The sequence below is a fragment of the Penicillium waksmanii genome, assembly GCF_028829765.1.
Source record: "Penicillium waksmanii strain IBT 27052 chromosome Unknown utg000005l:1.0-5232799.0:1.0-5237142.0, whole genome shotgun sequence".
NCBI classification, from domain to species: Eukaryota; Fungi; Ascomycota; class Eurotiomycetes; order Eurotiales; family Aspergillaceae; genus Penicillium; species Penicillium waksmanii.
The window spans coordinates 2,827,303-2,842,227 of record NW_026643252.1 but is presented as its reverse complement, the minus strand read 5'-3'; the positions used below and the strand labels follow the sequence as shown (position 1 = coordinate 2,842,227).

The following is a 14,925-nucleotide window of genomic DNA, read 5'->3' as shown; positions in this document are numbered from 1 at the left end:
TGTTGCATAAAGCCAGCCAGATAGACAGGCTTGGGTTTGTGTGAAAATGAATGAGAAGAGTGGTATGGACTCCAAGTTGTATTTACCGCCTGCATCTATGGCCCGTTGCGGATCCCGTAGGCCCCGCAATTGAGACGCCAATGCTCATATCAGCCAATGATATCACTCTGACAGAGCCTCCCACCAGGAACGAGAATGCTGGTTCGTTTTTAGCTTTGATGCCCAGAGCCTGTCTGCGACCTATTCACTTTTAAATCGTACTCATACAAAACGCTTCATAGCAGCAACCGGCTCAGTAACTAGTAGTTACTAAGTTTCAAGCAAATGTTTTGCGCCAGGGTACTATCTCAATACAAATCTCATTGAAAAACTATCCATTCGGTTTTCAAATCTTCCCTGAAGTACCTAGCCTAGGTAACCGGGTACCTAACCAAGTACAATTACCGGTGGCTTCTAAGGTTCCATGATACTAGTTAAATGTCAAATCAGAATGGATTGACTACAAAGGCTCTTGCTTCGTGTATTCTGCTTAGGCTCTCATAACCTTGGCTGTATCGGCCCGAGGATCTCAGAGCTATTTGCACTCCTTAACGGCGCCTCTTCGTCCAGTATGAAACCAACTGACAATAAATTATATTGCTAACAGTTCCAATATATGAATACGAATACTAGCACGGATGTCACAGAGTCTAACTCCTCTATATTCAAAGCCATTTTTGTGACGCCCGTGCGGGTTTAAGTGTAGAGCATCAAAGTGGCCTACTCTATTTCCATAATGGTCAAGGAGACGATGAAAACGCCAAAATCGACAGATCTCAAGTCAAAGGGAGATCATGACCCATCAGTAAGAATTTGTGGTCTTCACGGCCAAGCAATCAATCTCACCCGACTTCGACGGGCGCTACATCCAGTCATGTGCCGGTTGTGGCAGGAGCATTGGCCCTGACAATGCCTTCGGACTCTTCCAGCCTTTCGAATTCAGGTACGTACCTGAGTTACATCATTTAGACCGATGTATGCTCCATTCACTTCGCATACTCGATTGTAACAACTTCCTTTATATGTCTAATATTCACACTGTATACCGCTCGAAAGAATCACTCAAATGCCAGCGGCAAGAACCCCTCAGATTGCGAATTATCCAAAGGCCATGGCCAGTCCGACAACAGTTCCGGTGGAAGCTGAAATTGTAACATCTGGTCTCCAATAGCCGGTGCTGACCCGACAGCATTGGGTGGCCCACTAGGAGCGTACGGCGCGGGTGGAACAGCGGGTTCCTGTTTGAAATTCATCAGGATGGCGCTGCCATTCGGAGGCGGAGGGGCAACTGGAAGGTTAACTAGGCGGGAATTGCGCATGTATCCGTCTATACGATCGACTTGTGATCTCAAACGTTCACTAGCACCTGCTGCGCGGTGAAGACCGGTTTCGAGGCGATGTAGAAGGTCGGCCATCTCAAGTCTGTGGTTATCAGTAGTGGTCCTTTGTGCGTATTCAAAAATGATATCCATACAGTAATGTGCGAACTCGTTGGTAAGATGCGTCGGATAGACTGCCTTCCATGACTGAGCCTAAAATGTAGCCGATTCCACCAAGATGATGAAGCTTTTGGTACGTCAGCATACTGAGAATTATGTCGTGATATGAAGGACTTACCAGAGGGGAGCTGATGGCTTTTAGATACTCCACGGGGACCTTGGAAAATACGCTGAGCAGTTCACCCGCCACGTCACATTTCCGGTCCACGCCAATTTCCTCTGCGGACAGCAAGACCATTCGGAGAAGCTGTAGCGTTGCTTGAATATTGGCGGATTGAAATCCAAAGAGATCTTTCCCAACATCGCCAGTGGTCGGCGGTGTTTCTCTGAATTGCAGGGGGAGCGCAGCGTACATGGAAAGTACTCGCTCCATAACAGTTGGCTCGGACATGTTCGCAGGACTAAACAGAGACCAAACTTCCTGGGTTCCATTGGCCGATGAAAAGCGGCGTCTTGTGCCATCGACAACGTGCTCAAGAATGCGATATAGGTCAGTTGTGAAATTCCAACCATGCAGCCAGGACACAGGCGGGCGCGAGCTGCCCGTTGGGTCTACGTGACCAGGTGCAGTTGGCATGGGTGATACGGGTGGCATGTATCCTTCATGGGTGATGAATTCATCGTTCATTTCGACGGGGTATCGGACAAGAGAATGGGCCTCGCGGTATCGAACGACACCTCCCCACACGATGCATGAGTATATGTCCAGGGTATAGATAGACCAAAACTATAGTCTTGTTAGCGAAGGAACGTTGTTATAAATCCCATGTACGTACCAGTCTTCGACGTTCTTCGGTCTCAATAGGACTGATGTCCTTGGGCCAGAGCTTCTCATCATGAAACCCCTCCATGCTGGTCAGTGTGTGATAAATGCCGGAATATTTCTGCATGTTCTTTATGTGGCCATTTTGAATGCTGGCAATTGCCAAGATCGCACATGCTCGCATATAGTTCATCCCCTTTGCAGCTGCAAGATCACGCGGCAGGGCGTCTTTAGCTGCCGCGTAGAATGCCTCGGAGGGTGGTTCGAGAAGTTCTTCTCTATGCCACCTGTTACTGTACAACGCGCCGTCACGGGCGCGGCCTGATACCAATGAACAGACTGCCATTGTCGATGCAAAGAGTCCCTGGTTTGTGAGATGCTCTTTGTTGTTGATGCTCGCGATAAATGATTGTTTGTGAAATAACGGGAAGCTGGAGCAAAGGGAGTGAATGTCAATGCATACATTCAGCACGAAGAAGGATCGGGGGAAGATCTCACATTGGATAGACAATTTCGAAATAGACTTGGACAAGATTTCGAATTTGTCTGTCACTCGCGATAGCAAATGCTTTCCATGAATTGCGAAGTGCTCCATCATCGTCATACCCCTCTGCCGTCGACCATCCCGAATTGAATGAAGACCATGGATCCCCGGTCAGGGAGGGGCGGTGGCCCGACTCGGGATAAGTTGAGCTCCTGGAGACCGAAGATCTTGAAGCACTATCAGGAAGTGTGACTCGGGCAATGGGAATACTCTCAGGCATAGGTGTGGTGACTGATGACTCTCGCGCATTCAGCCGGGTACCAGCCTTAACGCCACGGCGCTTAGCCGGGCGATCAAAAGTACAAGCGACATCAAAGTCAGCACAGTTCTGACATCGGCCTAGCTGGTCCTCGCCTCGGGTGCATTTAATGCTGCGCCGATTGCAGAAGTCGCCTAAAGGGGTGGTGGCTGTCAATTTCACATTCTCCCGTTTATCCGCGTAAAGCCAGGGAAGTGGAGAACAAGGCGTGGCGACGCGGGGGGGAAGGAATGCTTACAGGCCTTAGAGACGCGCTGGAGCTTTCGTGGTTTTTGCGACATTCAATATGATCGATCATGCCACACACGGGACACGCCGACACGGGACAAAGCACGGTTCTCAACAGCGAGGAGGCGTCTCGGCTGTAGATTTTGGGGCCAGGGAAAACGGGGTGAGGGTGCACTTGGTTAATTTCACTGCCTGAGGCGGGAATCTTGCCAAATGCGGCCCTAGCTGTCATGTGACCAGATTCGCCATCAGGAAATGAAATACACCTACGGGTATATAGTCTAAACATACTTCCAATATCTTTTCATCCTGTTCCATTTATTCGAGTGAAATTGCTGCTTATCAACGGGAGAAAGGGAGAACGGGAGCACGGAGCACTGCCAGTGCATGGGGAATCCGGGGGTGAACGCGGGTTCGGGTTCGTATTCGGGGTACTTGGCGTTTGGTCCTGAGGTTCGCGGGAAGAGTAGCCGTCCTATAGTTAGTTTACTTATGTCGTCCTTAGCTCCCTCGGCATGACCCAATTACAATCTTCCGATATAATCTCAAGAGGGAAACTCTTGAGAAAAAGAAGTAATCATAAACATTAATATTTCTCTATCACTGATGCTTTTAAGGCGTAGTGGCTATCTAAATGGTACTGGTACAGATCGTGATATAATAGTGTCGTGGAATGGATGCAACCATCAAATCCGGCATTGGTCTCATTAAGCAGTGAGTGCAGCCGAGCATTCTAGCTCGCCTTGACTAGCTGTTGATGCCCTGGGCAAATCATAGGTTTCGTTCTTAGTGACTCCATGCGACGCCAGGACATCACCATGCAGTTTATAAGCCTGTTCCATACTCCAATGGAAGGGACTGCTGGTTGAGAACAGAGCTTCAATGGACTCAAGCGAGCGGTTCCGAGTTTCCGGATAGACTGTAGAGAGAGAAATTAGTTCATGGCAAACTCCTGTTTCAACGTCAAGGCTGGACTCACAGAGGAACACAATGGGGATCCAAATCAAGTTTAACCCAGCAAGCAGGAAATAACTCCGGCTCTGAAAAAAAAAAGATTTATTAGTGGGTCGCCGTGTGATGAAAGTACCGATGTAACTTACAAAAAGGTGGCCAAACATAATGGGATTCACCAGAGTAGTCATCCCCACACCAATGGCCCAGCCAGTAATTCCAAATCCATTCCCCTGCGCTCGCAGGTCACTGGGGAAGATTTCAGTGGGGATCAAAAAAGCGACAGTGCCCCATGTAGCAGCATAACTATTGACGATCAGTTACCATGGAAATATGATATCCGTAGATCTCAGACATACCCTAGATTAAACAAGAAGAGCATTGTGACTGCGGCAGGTGCATATGCCTTGACATCCGCTGGATGGTGGTACGATGCTTCATATACCGCACCGGCCTGCAGATAGTTAGTACGGCGAACTTCATAGGGTTTTTGGGATTCGATCGTACAATCAGGTTGACTGCAAATAGCATAGCCGATCCACCCATCAGACACGCTCTGCGACCCAGGCGATCAACGATCTGAGCACTTATAATGGTGCCTAGTATTCCAACTGTATTAACACCTCCTGCGAGACCAGCAATCTGGATTTTCGTGTACTCGGCCTGTTCGAGGAGCACCGGAGCATACGCAGTAACAGCCTGAAGTCATAAAATCAGCACATGGCCTTTGGTTGGCTATACGAGGCGGCATATGCATACCGTGATACCTGTCCAAGACGCCATAATCTGAAGCCATATACATAGCCATGCTCGGCGGCCCAGATTTGTACCTTTATCTCCGCCCTTTCCACACAAAATCTTTGCAAATTGCAAAGGCGAGCTTGGCTTGCTGTACTTCGCCGTAGTTATAATTTCGAGGTATTCACGATCGATCTCCGCCGGCGTAGCCTTGTCTTTACGTAAAAGCGTCAACAGTTCATGCGCCTCGTCCGTTCTTCCGACTGAGGCTAAATATCGAGGGCTATCGGGCAGCATTTTGATGAACAGTGCAAGAAGGAGGGCGGGAAAACACTGAAAAGCGAGCAGGAAACGCCATCGAACGTCGGAGTATCCATGATTGATGAAGGAAAGGCCGAACGAGATCCAATATGCAACAGAAATTCCTAGATCTGGGCTTTGTTAGCCTGAGGCTCGCGGGGTATGGTGATGGAGTGGAAGCACAAACAGTTGGCAATGAAAACGTAGCCCAAGAATCCTCCTCGATTGTTCGCTGTCGAGGTTTCAGATACCAATACCGGGGTGATACCGGTCAAAGCTAGAGAGCCGCCCCCCCCCCACGAGTTAATCTTAGTCAAAGTTATACGAGGATGGGTCTCGCTAAAAGACACTAGCAGGGATACTTACCACCGGTGCCAATCCCTGTCACCACTCTGGCGCAGATCATAAAATTTGAGTTTGTGATGGCAGCTTGCAGGGCTCCGCCCACCAAGGCAAACAAAGACCCTGCCAGCAGTCCATTGATACGTCCAACGCGGTCTGCAAGCCATCCGCCAGCGAAGCAGCCAAAGATCGCGCCCAAATAGTAGACACTGACGATGCCCCCCCTGATGCGTTGTGTCGGTGACCTTTCCATCCGCGGTGCCGATACCGACCAACGTCACGTAGGTAGGGGAGGAATTGACGCCTCCCATGACGCCCTGATCATAGCCTTCGAAGAATATTGAGATGAGAGAGAATATGTGAATGGCAACACTCAGTTGCCGCGGTGTGAGCCGCTTCCAAAGCGTGGTGTATCCCATGACGCGCTCAGCATCAGAGGCCAACCTGCAGCTCGACGCGCCGAACAATCCTTCGTATGGGTCGATCTCAGTTCTAGATGTAAATTAAAGGCGCCAAGAGCATCTAGGGAAAGCCTAGCAGTGGTAGATCGTATGGAGCTTCACGGGAAGAACCACTCTTAAAGCGCGTAACCATTTAGCACCGGCAGGATTTGTTGCATTAGCCTCACCCGTAAATAAGCGTTTTACCGGTTGTCCGCCCCCATTTCAGGCGGTCTGGCTCTTTAAGCTCTTTAAGCGGTGGCAGTGTATTGGCAGACCATTGGAACATCTAAGATGCATGAACACCCTCTTGCAGCTGGATTTCTTTGGTCCTCGCCAAAATTCGGTCATGGGGCTGTGACTGTGGGATTGTCTATGGCAATTCCCGGTCACATAGGGGTCCTTTTTATACAGCCCAACAAGGGAATTTGGGGGTCATATTTTCAATTCCTTTGTTTCCCCAGTGACTTCACGATTCACGACCATATAGTTCAAAAAGTTCAAGTTTAACCATGGGCTCAACAAACCCCGCAGATGAGATCCCTGGCTCTGCGTTAGATTTGACTGTTCTCGGTCTCAATAGTGGCACGTCGATGGTGAGTGGGTTTTACCATCAAAGAAAGGTAGTGACAATTCAGCTCCAGGGCTAATAATATATATCATCCAAGGATGGCATTGATTGTGCACTTTGCCGATTTCGTCAAGAGACACCGCAGTCGCCCATGCATTTTGAGTTGCTGAAAGTAAGGATGATCCACTGAACTCACATAAAACCCCCCCTTTGGACCACACTCTAATTGAATCAATCATTCTCTAGTATGGCGAAATTCTATTGGAGCCAGTGATTAAGAAGCGAGTAATGAATATGATCCTGCACAACCATACTTCGCCCTCCGAACTCTCAGAAGTAAATGTGATTCTCGGCGAGACGTTCGCATCCGCCGTGCATCAATTCTGCAAAGAGTTTCAAGTCGAGATCAACTCGATCGACGTTCTAGGCTCCCATGGGCAAACGATTTGGCTTCTATCCATGCCACAGCCTGGTGAGACGCGCAGTGCTTTAACGATGGCAGAAGGCTCCTTTTTGGAATCTCGCACCAATATTATCTCTGTCACCGACTTTCGTGTCAATGATCAAGCAGCCGGTCGCCAAGGGGCACCTCTGATAGCTTTCTTCGATGCCCTTGTACTGCATCATCCGACCAAGTTACGTGCCTGCCAAAATATTGGCGGTATTGCAATCGTTTGCTTTATCCCACCTGATACCCATGGCGGTATTGATGCGTGCTATGATTTGACACGGGCCCTGGAAATATCTTTATCAATGCTGTCGTGCGACATTATACAGATGGCCAATGCGAATACGATAAGGACGGTGAGATGGGCGCCCGGGGATCTGTAGATCAACAGCCCGTGGACGAGTTCCTGAGACATCCCTACTTTGCTTTAGATCCCCCCAAAACTACTGGCCGCGAAGTTTTCCGCGATACGCTTGCACATGAATTGATCAAGAAGGCAGAGGTTAATGGCTTGAAACCCGACGATGTTGTTGCTACTATCACTCGCGTTACTTCACAAGCTATCGTCGATCATTATCGTCGCTATGCACCCGAGGGACTTGAGATCGCAGAGATATTCATGTGCGGTGGTGGGGCGTATAATCCAAACATTACGGCTTTCATCCAGAAAAACTATCCTAACACCAAGATCCTCATGCTTGATGATGCTGGGATCCCAGGCGGTGCGAAAGAGGCCATCACTTTTGCCTGGCAAGGCATGGAAGCAATTGTCGCTCGCTCGATCCCAGTTCCCACTCGCGTGGAAAATCGCCAAGATTATGTATTGGGAAAGATATCCCCAGGGAAAAACTACCGCAAGGTTCTACGTCATGGTATGCTGTTCGGTGCTGGTCGTGATCATTTGGCACCTGTCAAAGAATTGGTGAATTATGTCGATGGTCGGGTTTTCGATAATAAATGGTGATTAGGCACGAGGGAGAATATTGAAATCTCATCTATAAGCATCATGAATTTAAATAAAACATTCTTTTGGGGGTTCCAATTCTAATGCTTGGATTGCATGGTTTTTATACCAATGGCACCTCATTTAGTTCACTTCAAGTCGTACAGGAATGTACTGCCAGTGGGGAAGTGACGCCTTAGTGGATAAGCATCAAAACCTCTGCGACTGAGTAAATAGTGGCATGATAGCATACTGTCTAACTTTTAAGACACCATGCGAACACATTGACTTACTTTCCTATCGTAGTTAGCCTCTGCGGCTCTTGTCCGATGACACATGTGTAGTTGGCGGTAGCTCCATACCATAGCTCCACCCGGAACCACTGAGCGACAACAGAGCCGAAACTACTGATACATTCCTTCCGGTAGCTCGTGAGGAAATAAAATAAAGGGGATGGCGATGAGTTCACCTTTCGCACTGGTTACACAGGAATGGTGGATCGTCATAACCCGATCAGGAGGCGACAAAAGAAATCGAGACCCTCAGTCACCAGTCACTGCATTCACTTAATAAGACACCCGGGCGCTTGAAATGGAATCTGAAATTGAGAGAAAATTATCGTGTTTGAAACAATTAAACTAAATTCAAATGACTCATTTCATTCGACAGGGACTTTATAGATCCGATTGGTGTCAGGCGGGAAGGACCGGCGATCGTTCGGCACCGAGATTATGCCGGGAATGGCACCGAACTGTACTCGAAAAATAGCTCAACTCAACCTGGTTTCACGTCGATCTGATCTCTTTTCTAACCTATCATGTCTGATAATCGACGCCCCCCGAAGACCCAAGATATGTGAAGGCGTCGCGGCATATCTCGGTGATCGTTCGGCATGGAAGTATGATAGGCGTAGAAGTTTGCCTTGGTCACTTTATAAATACCGAGTTTCTTCCAAGTGTAAATAGTTTTACTCATATTATTAATCGTTCATCAGATTTCAAGATGGACAATTCAATACCTTCCCAATCCACCGACAGCCACTTGAGTCGGGATGAGACCCTCGAAAGCCTGCGCAGTGTGGGGATCACAGAGAACGCCCCTGCTCCCGACTACAGCTACCCAGAAACGAGACGAAAGAAGCACCCAGTATTTCCAGAAGAATATGTTGTCGAAACAAAAACCGGCCTTGTTCCGCAAAAGACTTTGGAACAGGTCCGATCCGGTCCATCATCAGCGACAGCTCGAGCGCCGGAGGACAATGAGAACGCCGATTTAGAAAAAGGGCCCAAAGATACACCCGAGTTCATCACCTTCACGATTAATGACCCGGAACACCCTTACAATTGGTCCCGCGCTTATCGATGGTACATCACACTGGTCGCATCCGGACTAGTGGTGTGTGTTGCATACGGCTCGTCATTTGTTACGGGTGGCTTAGGCTTGATCCAAGAGAAATATAACGTATCCCTTGAAGTCGCTATTCTGACATGCTCAATCATGGTCTGTGGATTCGCAGTTGGGCCGTTACTCTGGTCACCACTGTCAGAGATCATCGGACGAAGACCAGTGTACATCATCTCGCTAAGTCTTTACACGATCTTCAATATTCCATGTGCCTTGTCACCCAACATCGGTGGACTCCTAGTCTGTCGTTTCCTGTGTGGTGTATTTTCCAGTTCCGGCCTTTCCCTTGCCGGTGGGACTATCGCCGACATTTGGAGCATCGAGGAACGGGGTATGGCCATTGCCTATTTCGCAGCTGCTCCCTACTGTGGCCCCGTCATCGGACCGATCGTCACAGGCTGGATCAATGTTGGTACACATCGACTTGATTTATTCTTCTGGACAAATATGGCCTTTGCCGGTGTGACTTTGATCCTAGTGGGGTTTGTTCCAGAGACATACGCACCCATTATTCTCAAAAAGCGTGCTGCCAAAATGCGGAAAGAAACTGGCAACCAAAATATTATGACTGAACAAGAACAAAAAAAACTTTCGCTTGGTGATATTGCTCGAACAAATCTGATTCGCCCTATTACGATGATAATGACGGAGCCTGTTTTGGATTTGATGTGCATGTATATCATGCTCATCTACTCGATGCTATATGCCTTCTTCTTTGCATACCCCGTTATCTTCGGAAAACTCTATGGTTATAACGACGGACAGATTGGTCTGATGTTTATCCCCATTCTGATTGGTGCCGCTATATCTCTGCTGATTACCCCCACCATCGAGAAGCAATTCAAAAGAGTCTGCCAATCTCGGGCTCCTACCCCCGAAGACAGACTTATTGGGTCACTTATCGGAGCCCCCCTTCATCCCGATCGCATTCTTCTTGCTGGGAGCAACCTCTTACAAACATATAATCTGGGTTGGACCGGCTTCATCTGGTATTGCCTTCGGGTTCGGTATGGTTCTGTGCTACTATTCCGTGAACAACTATCTCATCGATGCATATCAGAAATATCCTGCCTCGGCTTTAGCAGCGAAGGTGTTTCTCAGATCTGGTGGTGGTGCCGCTTTCCCTTTGTTTATCACACAGATGTATGACCGCCTCGGATTGCAATGGGCATCATGGTTGCTAGCGTTCATTGGGCTAGCAATGGTTTGCATTCCTTTTATGTTCTACTTCTTCGGCATCAAGCTTCGTGCAAATCTTGGACGCAATTGAAAGAGAGAATTTTGGCGACCGGAGAGATTTCGATTAGGTCACGGTATTAGAGTCCTGAGAGACGATATTCATTTGAACATTTTGAACAAAAGTTGATTTTTTAGAATGACCTGGGTGCGTCTGTAGACAGAAGACAGTGTGTAAGGATTTCCTAAAATTTTAAGGGTAATAGGGTGGACAAGGCTCTAGGTAGAGATATGAATTGATGAACCCCATTATTTCGTCATTGACTGGGCGGCTGGCCTAATGGAAAGGCGTTGGTTTTCGGTTTCTCTATCAATTACCAAAGATTGTAGGTTCGATCCCTGCGTCGCTCGTTCTTTTTTTATTTTTTTTATTCTTTTGCCCCCTCTCCTCCCCAACCAATTTATTTATTTAGAGCGGTAGGAAATGCACATTCAAGACTTTTGGAAGTGAGATTATCGAACTACCAGTAAGATACTACTAGATCAATTACTAGTATACTTTCTACGAGACGTTCTTCTACTTGATATTGTTTCAAATAGGTACTACCCGAAAGACTTTTATGTTCTGGTCTATCCTCAAACTTGAAAGAAAAATAAAGCCGAAATGGGGAAATGGAATTTAAGTAAGGGCTTCTAGCGCAGAATGAGTCTACTGAGTAGTTGTTTGATCCCACAAGCTGCGGACTGTCACATCCTTGACCCACTTGCCACCAGTCTCATCCTTTTGTACATGGAACATGAGCTTCTTCTTCTCGCCCGGGAGAAGTGTGAAATTATTCTCATCGAAGTATCCCACGACACCTGAAGGGTAATCTAGCCAAGTGTAAAGAGAGACGCCGTTCTTTGCTTCAACAATGAAGGTATTGTCCTCTTCATCGAAAGATACACTAAGTTTCGGGTCGACAAGGGAGAGCTTGTTTGGGAAGACAGGCGTGAATTGATTGCGGTGGGTGAAGGTAGAGACTGCATCCCCGGCGTTGGGAAGAGAACCACGAGCGTTGATCGAAAGCACCAAGACGGCATCTGTCCTATCCGGGAGAGATAAATCCGACAGACCCGTGGCATAAATCTCAGTTGAATTGAGCCCACCAACAGTGAATTGCTTGGTTCTAGGAGTACCAGCGTTTCCAGGAATAGGCTTGCCAGAAAGATCCACCCAGGTCAGGTTGACCGTTCCACGAGCAGTTTCCCAAAGGTCGGATGTGACGTAAACAGAGAGGCCCTCGGTGGTGTAGTTCCAGAATGGAGAAACAATGATGGGCTGGTAGATGTCCTGGGCCATGTAGTGGAGTTTCTTCCAGCGTCCATCGTACTCGATACCTGCCCAAGTGGGAGCTTGCCAGATATCCTCCAACTGCCAGTACAACGAGCCCAGCTGACGTTCAGGCATGCCACTGCCACGACGGTAGAACTGGATTTGAGACTTGTACATGTCTGCCTGGAACATCTGCGTCGCGTCACACCATGCGCTGAAATTTGCAACGGGATCATGTTTATTTGGGATCGGATAGTAGCGTTCGACCGCGATGGTCATTTCACCCATACCCATCGAGGCATTATGGAAGTTGTCGGTCTCAGTGTCGCCGGGAGGATAGTGGTGGTTTCGGAGCACAACGGTACTGCTATTGAAATGAAGCTCATCATGATCCACTGCTTGCTTCCAAGTCTGTAAACTTGGCATGCTGTGATAACCAAATTCATTCGCGAAGCGACCGACAGGGTAAGATCCATAGTCGAACGCGACACTACTGTCGTAGTTGTAGTGGTCTGTATCGGAATAGTAGGATCCACTGGTAGTGTTGTCATACCGCTCGGCCATTGGAATTGAAGCAGAGAGGTTGACATAGAGGTAGCCATTGTTCGTGCTACTGGGCATGTAGGAAATTGACCGCGAATTCTCGTACACGAGAGGCAGAATCAGACGAACAAATAATGTCTCGTACTCCCCGACCCAGTGCGAATAGTGTTCTGGATCAGCTTCCTTAATAAGAGGCAATTCGAGACTTTCAATCTCGTTTCCGCCAGCCCACAGGGCCAAGGATGGATGGTGATTCACGCGTCGGACATTGTAGATGATTTCCTGTGCGACATTATCAAGGAACGGTTGATCGGTCGGGTACATCGCATCGCTGAATTGGAACTCGCTCCAAAGCAAGACACCACGCTCATCAGCAATATCGTAGATGAAGTCGGGGAGATATGCACCAGATGACCAAACACGAAGCATGTTTTGGTTTCCAGCCACAACGGCATTGAAGAGACGATCCATCTTCTCCTCCGTGACGCGGGGCCAGAAAGCATCAGGTGGGATGAAGTTCGAGCCCTTGGCGTAGAATTCCTGACCATTGACTTCGAAATGCCAATTTGCGCCCGGTGCAATGCCCTGGGCCAGTTGTTCTTCAGTTATGTTGAGTTGATTGAGGAAGATTGTGCGGAAGCCAGTGCGCTTCGTGACGCTGGCCAGTTTCTTGTCTTCCTTGTTCTCGATATTAATTGTTGCAGAGTACAGATTTTGCTTGCCTAGACCATTGGGCCACCAGAGCTTCGGTGCGTCGGCGTCGATGGTGATACTACCAGTGACACTTTGTCCGGAAGTGGACACATCCTCGAGTGAGCCAGATTTAAGCACCTCGCCTGACTCGATATCCTTGATCTCAATGGTCATGGAGGATTTATCTGGAAGAGTTCCCAAGAAATCAATGCTTGCATTCACGACCCAAGGCTGGCTTTGGTCCGGGGCCAAATGATTGATCTGGCCCTTGCGGAAGATATCCAGGTCTGTGTTTAGGGGGGTAAACACTTTCATTGTCGTCAAACTGCACAAGCCATGCTTTCTGCCACGGTCCGACTGGAGCGAAAGCTGGTCCCCAGTCCCAGCCGAAGTCCGATTGTTCCTTGCGCATGAACCAGCGATTCGGGTACTCGTAGATCTGTTGTGGGCCATAGGGCCATGCTAATGAAAAACCATTAGAGTTTGTTTCCGCTTCATTATGATTGGGGCCATACTTTGCGAATCGGGATCTTCAGCGATCTTATTGACGATACTGGGAGCGCTGCCGAAGTTTAGGGCCAAAGTCGGCTCCCCCTTGCACTTGCTGATGGCCTTGGAGATGTCAAAGGTATATTGTCGGAACTGATTGTCCGTTGTGCCGATAATCTGTCCACATATCTCGATGGTTGTGAATGTATCAAGCCCATTGAAAACAAGGTATGACGATTTGGAGTTTTTGGATCTGGACCGTGTTAGTCGCTTCATCATTGGATAAACGGGAGCCATCTGACTCACAGTCCCTGGATTGGATCGCTGGTATAAGTCCAGTTGTTGTCCACTATCCACCGGAGATTGAAGTCGTTGAGACCGTAGTATCTTTCTTCAAGTTAGTGAGAGATTTGTGGAGTGGGTAGTAAGTTGACACCAACGGATCATCTGGTATCCATATTAGCCTTCCAATTCTCTTTTCACTCCGATTAAATTGACAGTAGACTCACCAATCACGTTCGCAGCATAAAGATCCAGGTGAGCCTGGGAGGGCAGGTGGCCGGGAACAGAGATATTCAACGCCTTGCTGGACACAGTCCAGCCATCACCACTTAAGTCGACCACATTTTGTGACAGTACAGTCTGAGCTGTTGCGGGAAGCAAAGCCAGTGCAAACCTCTTCCATGAATGCATGGTAATACCGTATTGATGAGAATATTCGTGCCCAGGCGGGGTCAAACTCGCAATTATATCGACTTCGGGTTGAATCCCCGCGACTTACCCTGCGGGACAGATTGGCTACCACCCCGGAGGGATACCGGCATTCAAGTGGAGACAAAAGTGGTCTGATAGCTCGGCTGTTGTGATCAAACTGCGCTAAAGATGGACCGTGCCATGAATTTTGTCGACGGTAGTGTCTGAGATGAAGGTGATTAATATCGACAGACTGTGAGGCGGGACTTCCACGAGCGGGGGCGAAAGCAACGGTAGCAGTGTTGAGTAGTGGGCTGGGGCGATCCCCCGGGTAATGAAGCAACAAAGCTCCAATTTTGAGGCGCGGGTGGTGGAAAAACGCGACGATCTGCATTGCTTGACTGTGGAGTCTATGCTATCTGCGGAGTCGAGAGGGGTAACCGATGCCGGGGAGAAAGGGCGACGAGGCCGTGAATACCTTGAGGATATGAGGATATCTCATGTTCAATTTGCCGTGAGTTGTAGCCTGAGCTCAGTGGCATTTTGA

The 14,925-nt window shown here is 48.4% G+C and overlaps 5 protein-coding genes across 5 annotated transcripts; 2 read left to right on the top strand and 3 right to left on the bottom strand.

Annotated features, from left to right (window-relative positions):
• Window positions 1-1,097: 1,097 nt before the first annotated feature.
• N7481_005963 (uncharacterized protein) lies at window positions 1,098-3,385 on the bottom strand (the record flags this gene model as incomplete). The annotated part of the gene is made up of 6 exons (XM_057265182.1): window positions 1,098-1,461; window positions 1,514-1,605; window positions 1,657-2,265; window positions 2,315-2,732; window positions 2,800-3,238; window positions 3,343-3,385. 6 exons carry the CDS (start codon window positions 3,383-3,385, stop codon window positions 1,098-1,100), a joined length of 1,965 nt encoding a protein of 654 aa, XP_057122902.1.
• Window positions 3,386-4,039: 654 nt separating this feature from the next.
• On the bottom strand, window positions 4,040-6,155 carry N7481_005962 (uncharacterized protein; the record flags this gene model as incomplete). Its single annotated transcript, XM_057265181.1, has 8 exons — window positions 5,688-6,155; window positions 5,509-5,660; window positions 5,043-5,452; window positions 4,791-4,982; window positions 4,643-4,737; window positions 4,433-4,589; window positions 4,312-4,372; window positions 4,040-4,251 (listed from the first exon to the last, which is right to left on the bottom strand). Exons 1-8 carry the CDS (start codon window positions 6,080-6,082, stop codon window positions 4,040-4,042), a joined length of 1,674 nt encoding a protein of 557 aa, XP_057122901.1. The 5' UTR covers window positions 6,083-6,155.
• A 460-nt stretch (window positions 6,156-6,615) lies between these two features.
• Window positions 6,616-8,086, top strand: N7481_005961 (uncharacterized protein; the record flags this gene model as incomplete). The annotated part of the gene is made up of 4 exons (XM_057265180.1): window positions 6,616-6,699; window positions 6,772-6,846; window positions 6,921-7,377; window positions 7,452-8,086. The coding sequence occupies 4 exons, from the start codon at window positions 6,616-6,618 to the stop codon at window positions 8,084-8,086; spliced, it is 1,251 nt and encodes a 416-aa protein (XP_057122900.1).
• Window positions 8,087-9,067: 981 nt separating this feature from the next.
• N7481_005960 (MFS transporter) lies at window positions 9,068-10,739 on the top strand (the record flags this gene model as incomplete). Its single annotated transcript, XM_057265179.1, has 2 exons — window positions 9,068-10,318; window positions 10,377-10,739. 2 exons carry the CDS (start codon window positions 9,068-9,070, stop codon window positions 10,737-10,739), a joined length of 1,614 nt encoding a protein of 537 aa, XP_057122899.1.
• A 615-nt stretch (window positions 10,740-11,354) lies between these two features.
• Window positions 11,355-14,378, bottom strand: N7481_005959 (uncharacterized protein; the record flags this gene model as incomplete). The annotated part of the gene is made up of 5 exons (XM_057265178.1): window positions 11,355-13,483; window positions 13,506-13,658; window positions 13,712-13,938; window positions 13,992-14,076; window positions 14,195-14,378. The coding sequence occupies 5 exons, from the start codon at window positions 14,376-14,378 to the stop codon at window positions 11,355-11,357; spliced, it is 2,778 nt and encodes a 925-aa protein (XP_057122898.1).
• Between the last annotated feature and the right edge of the window lie 547 nt (window positions 14,379-14,925).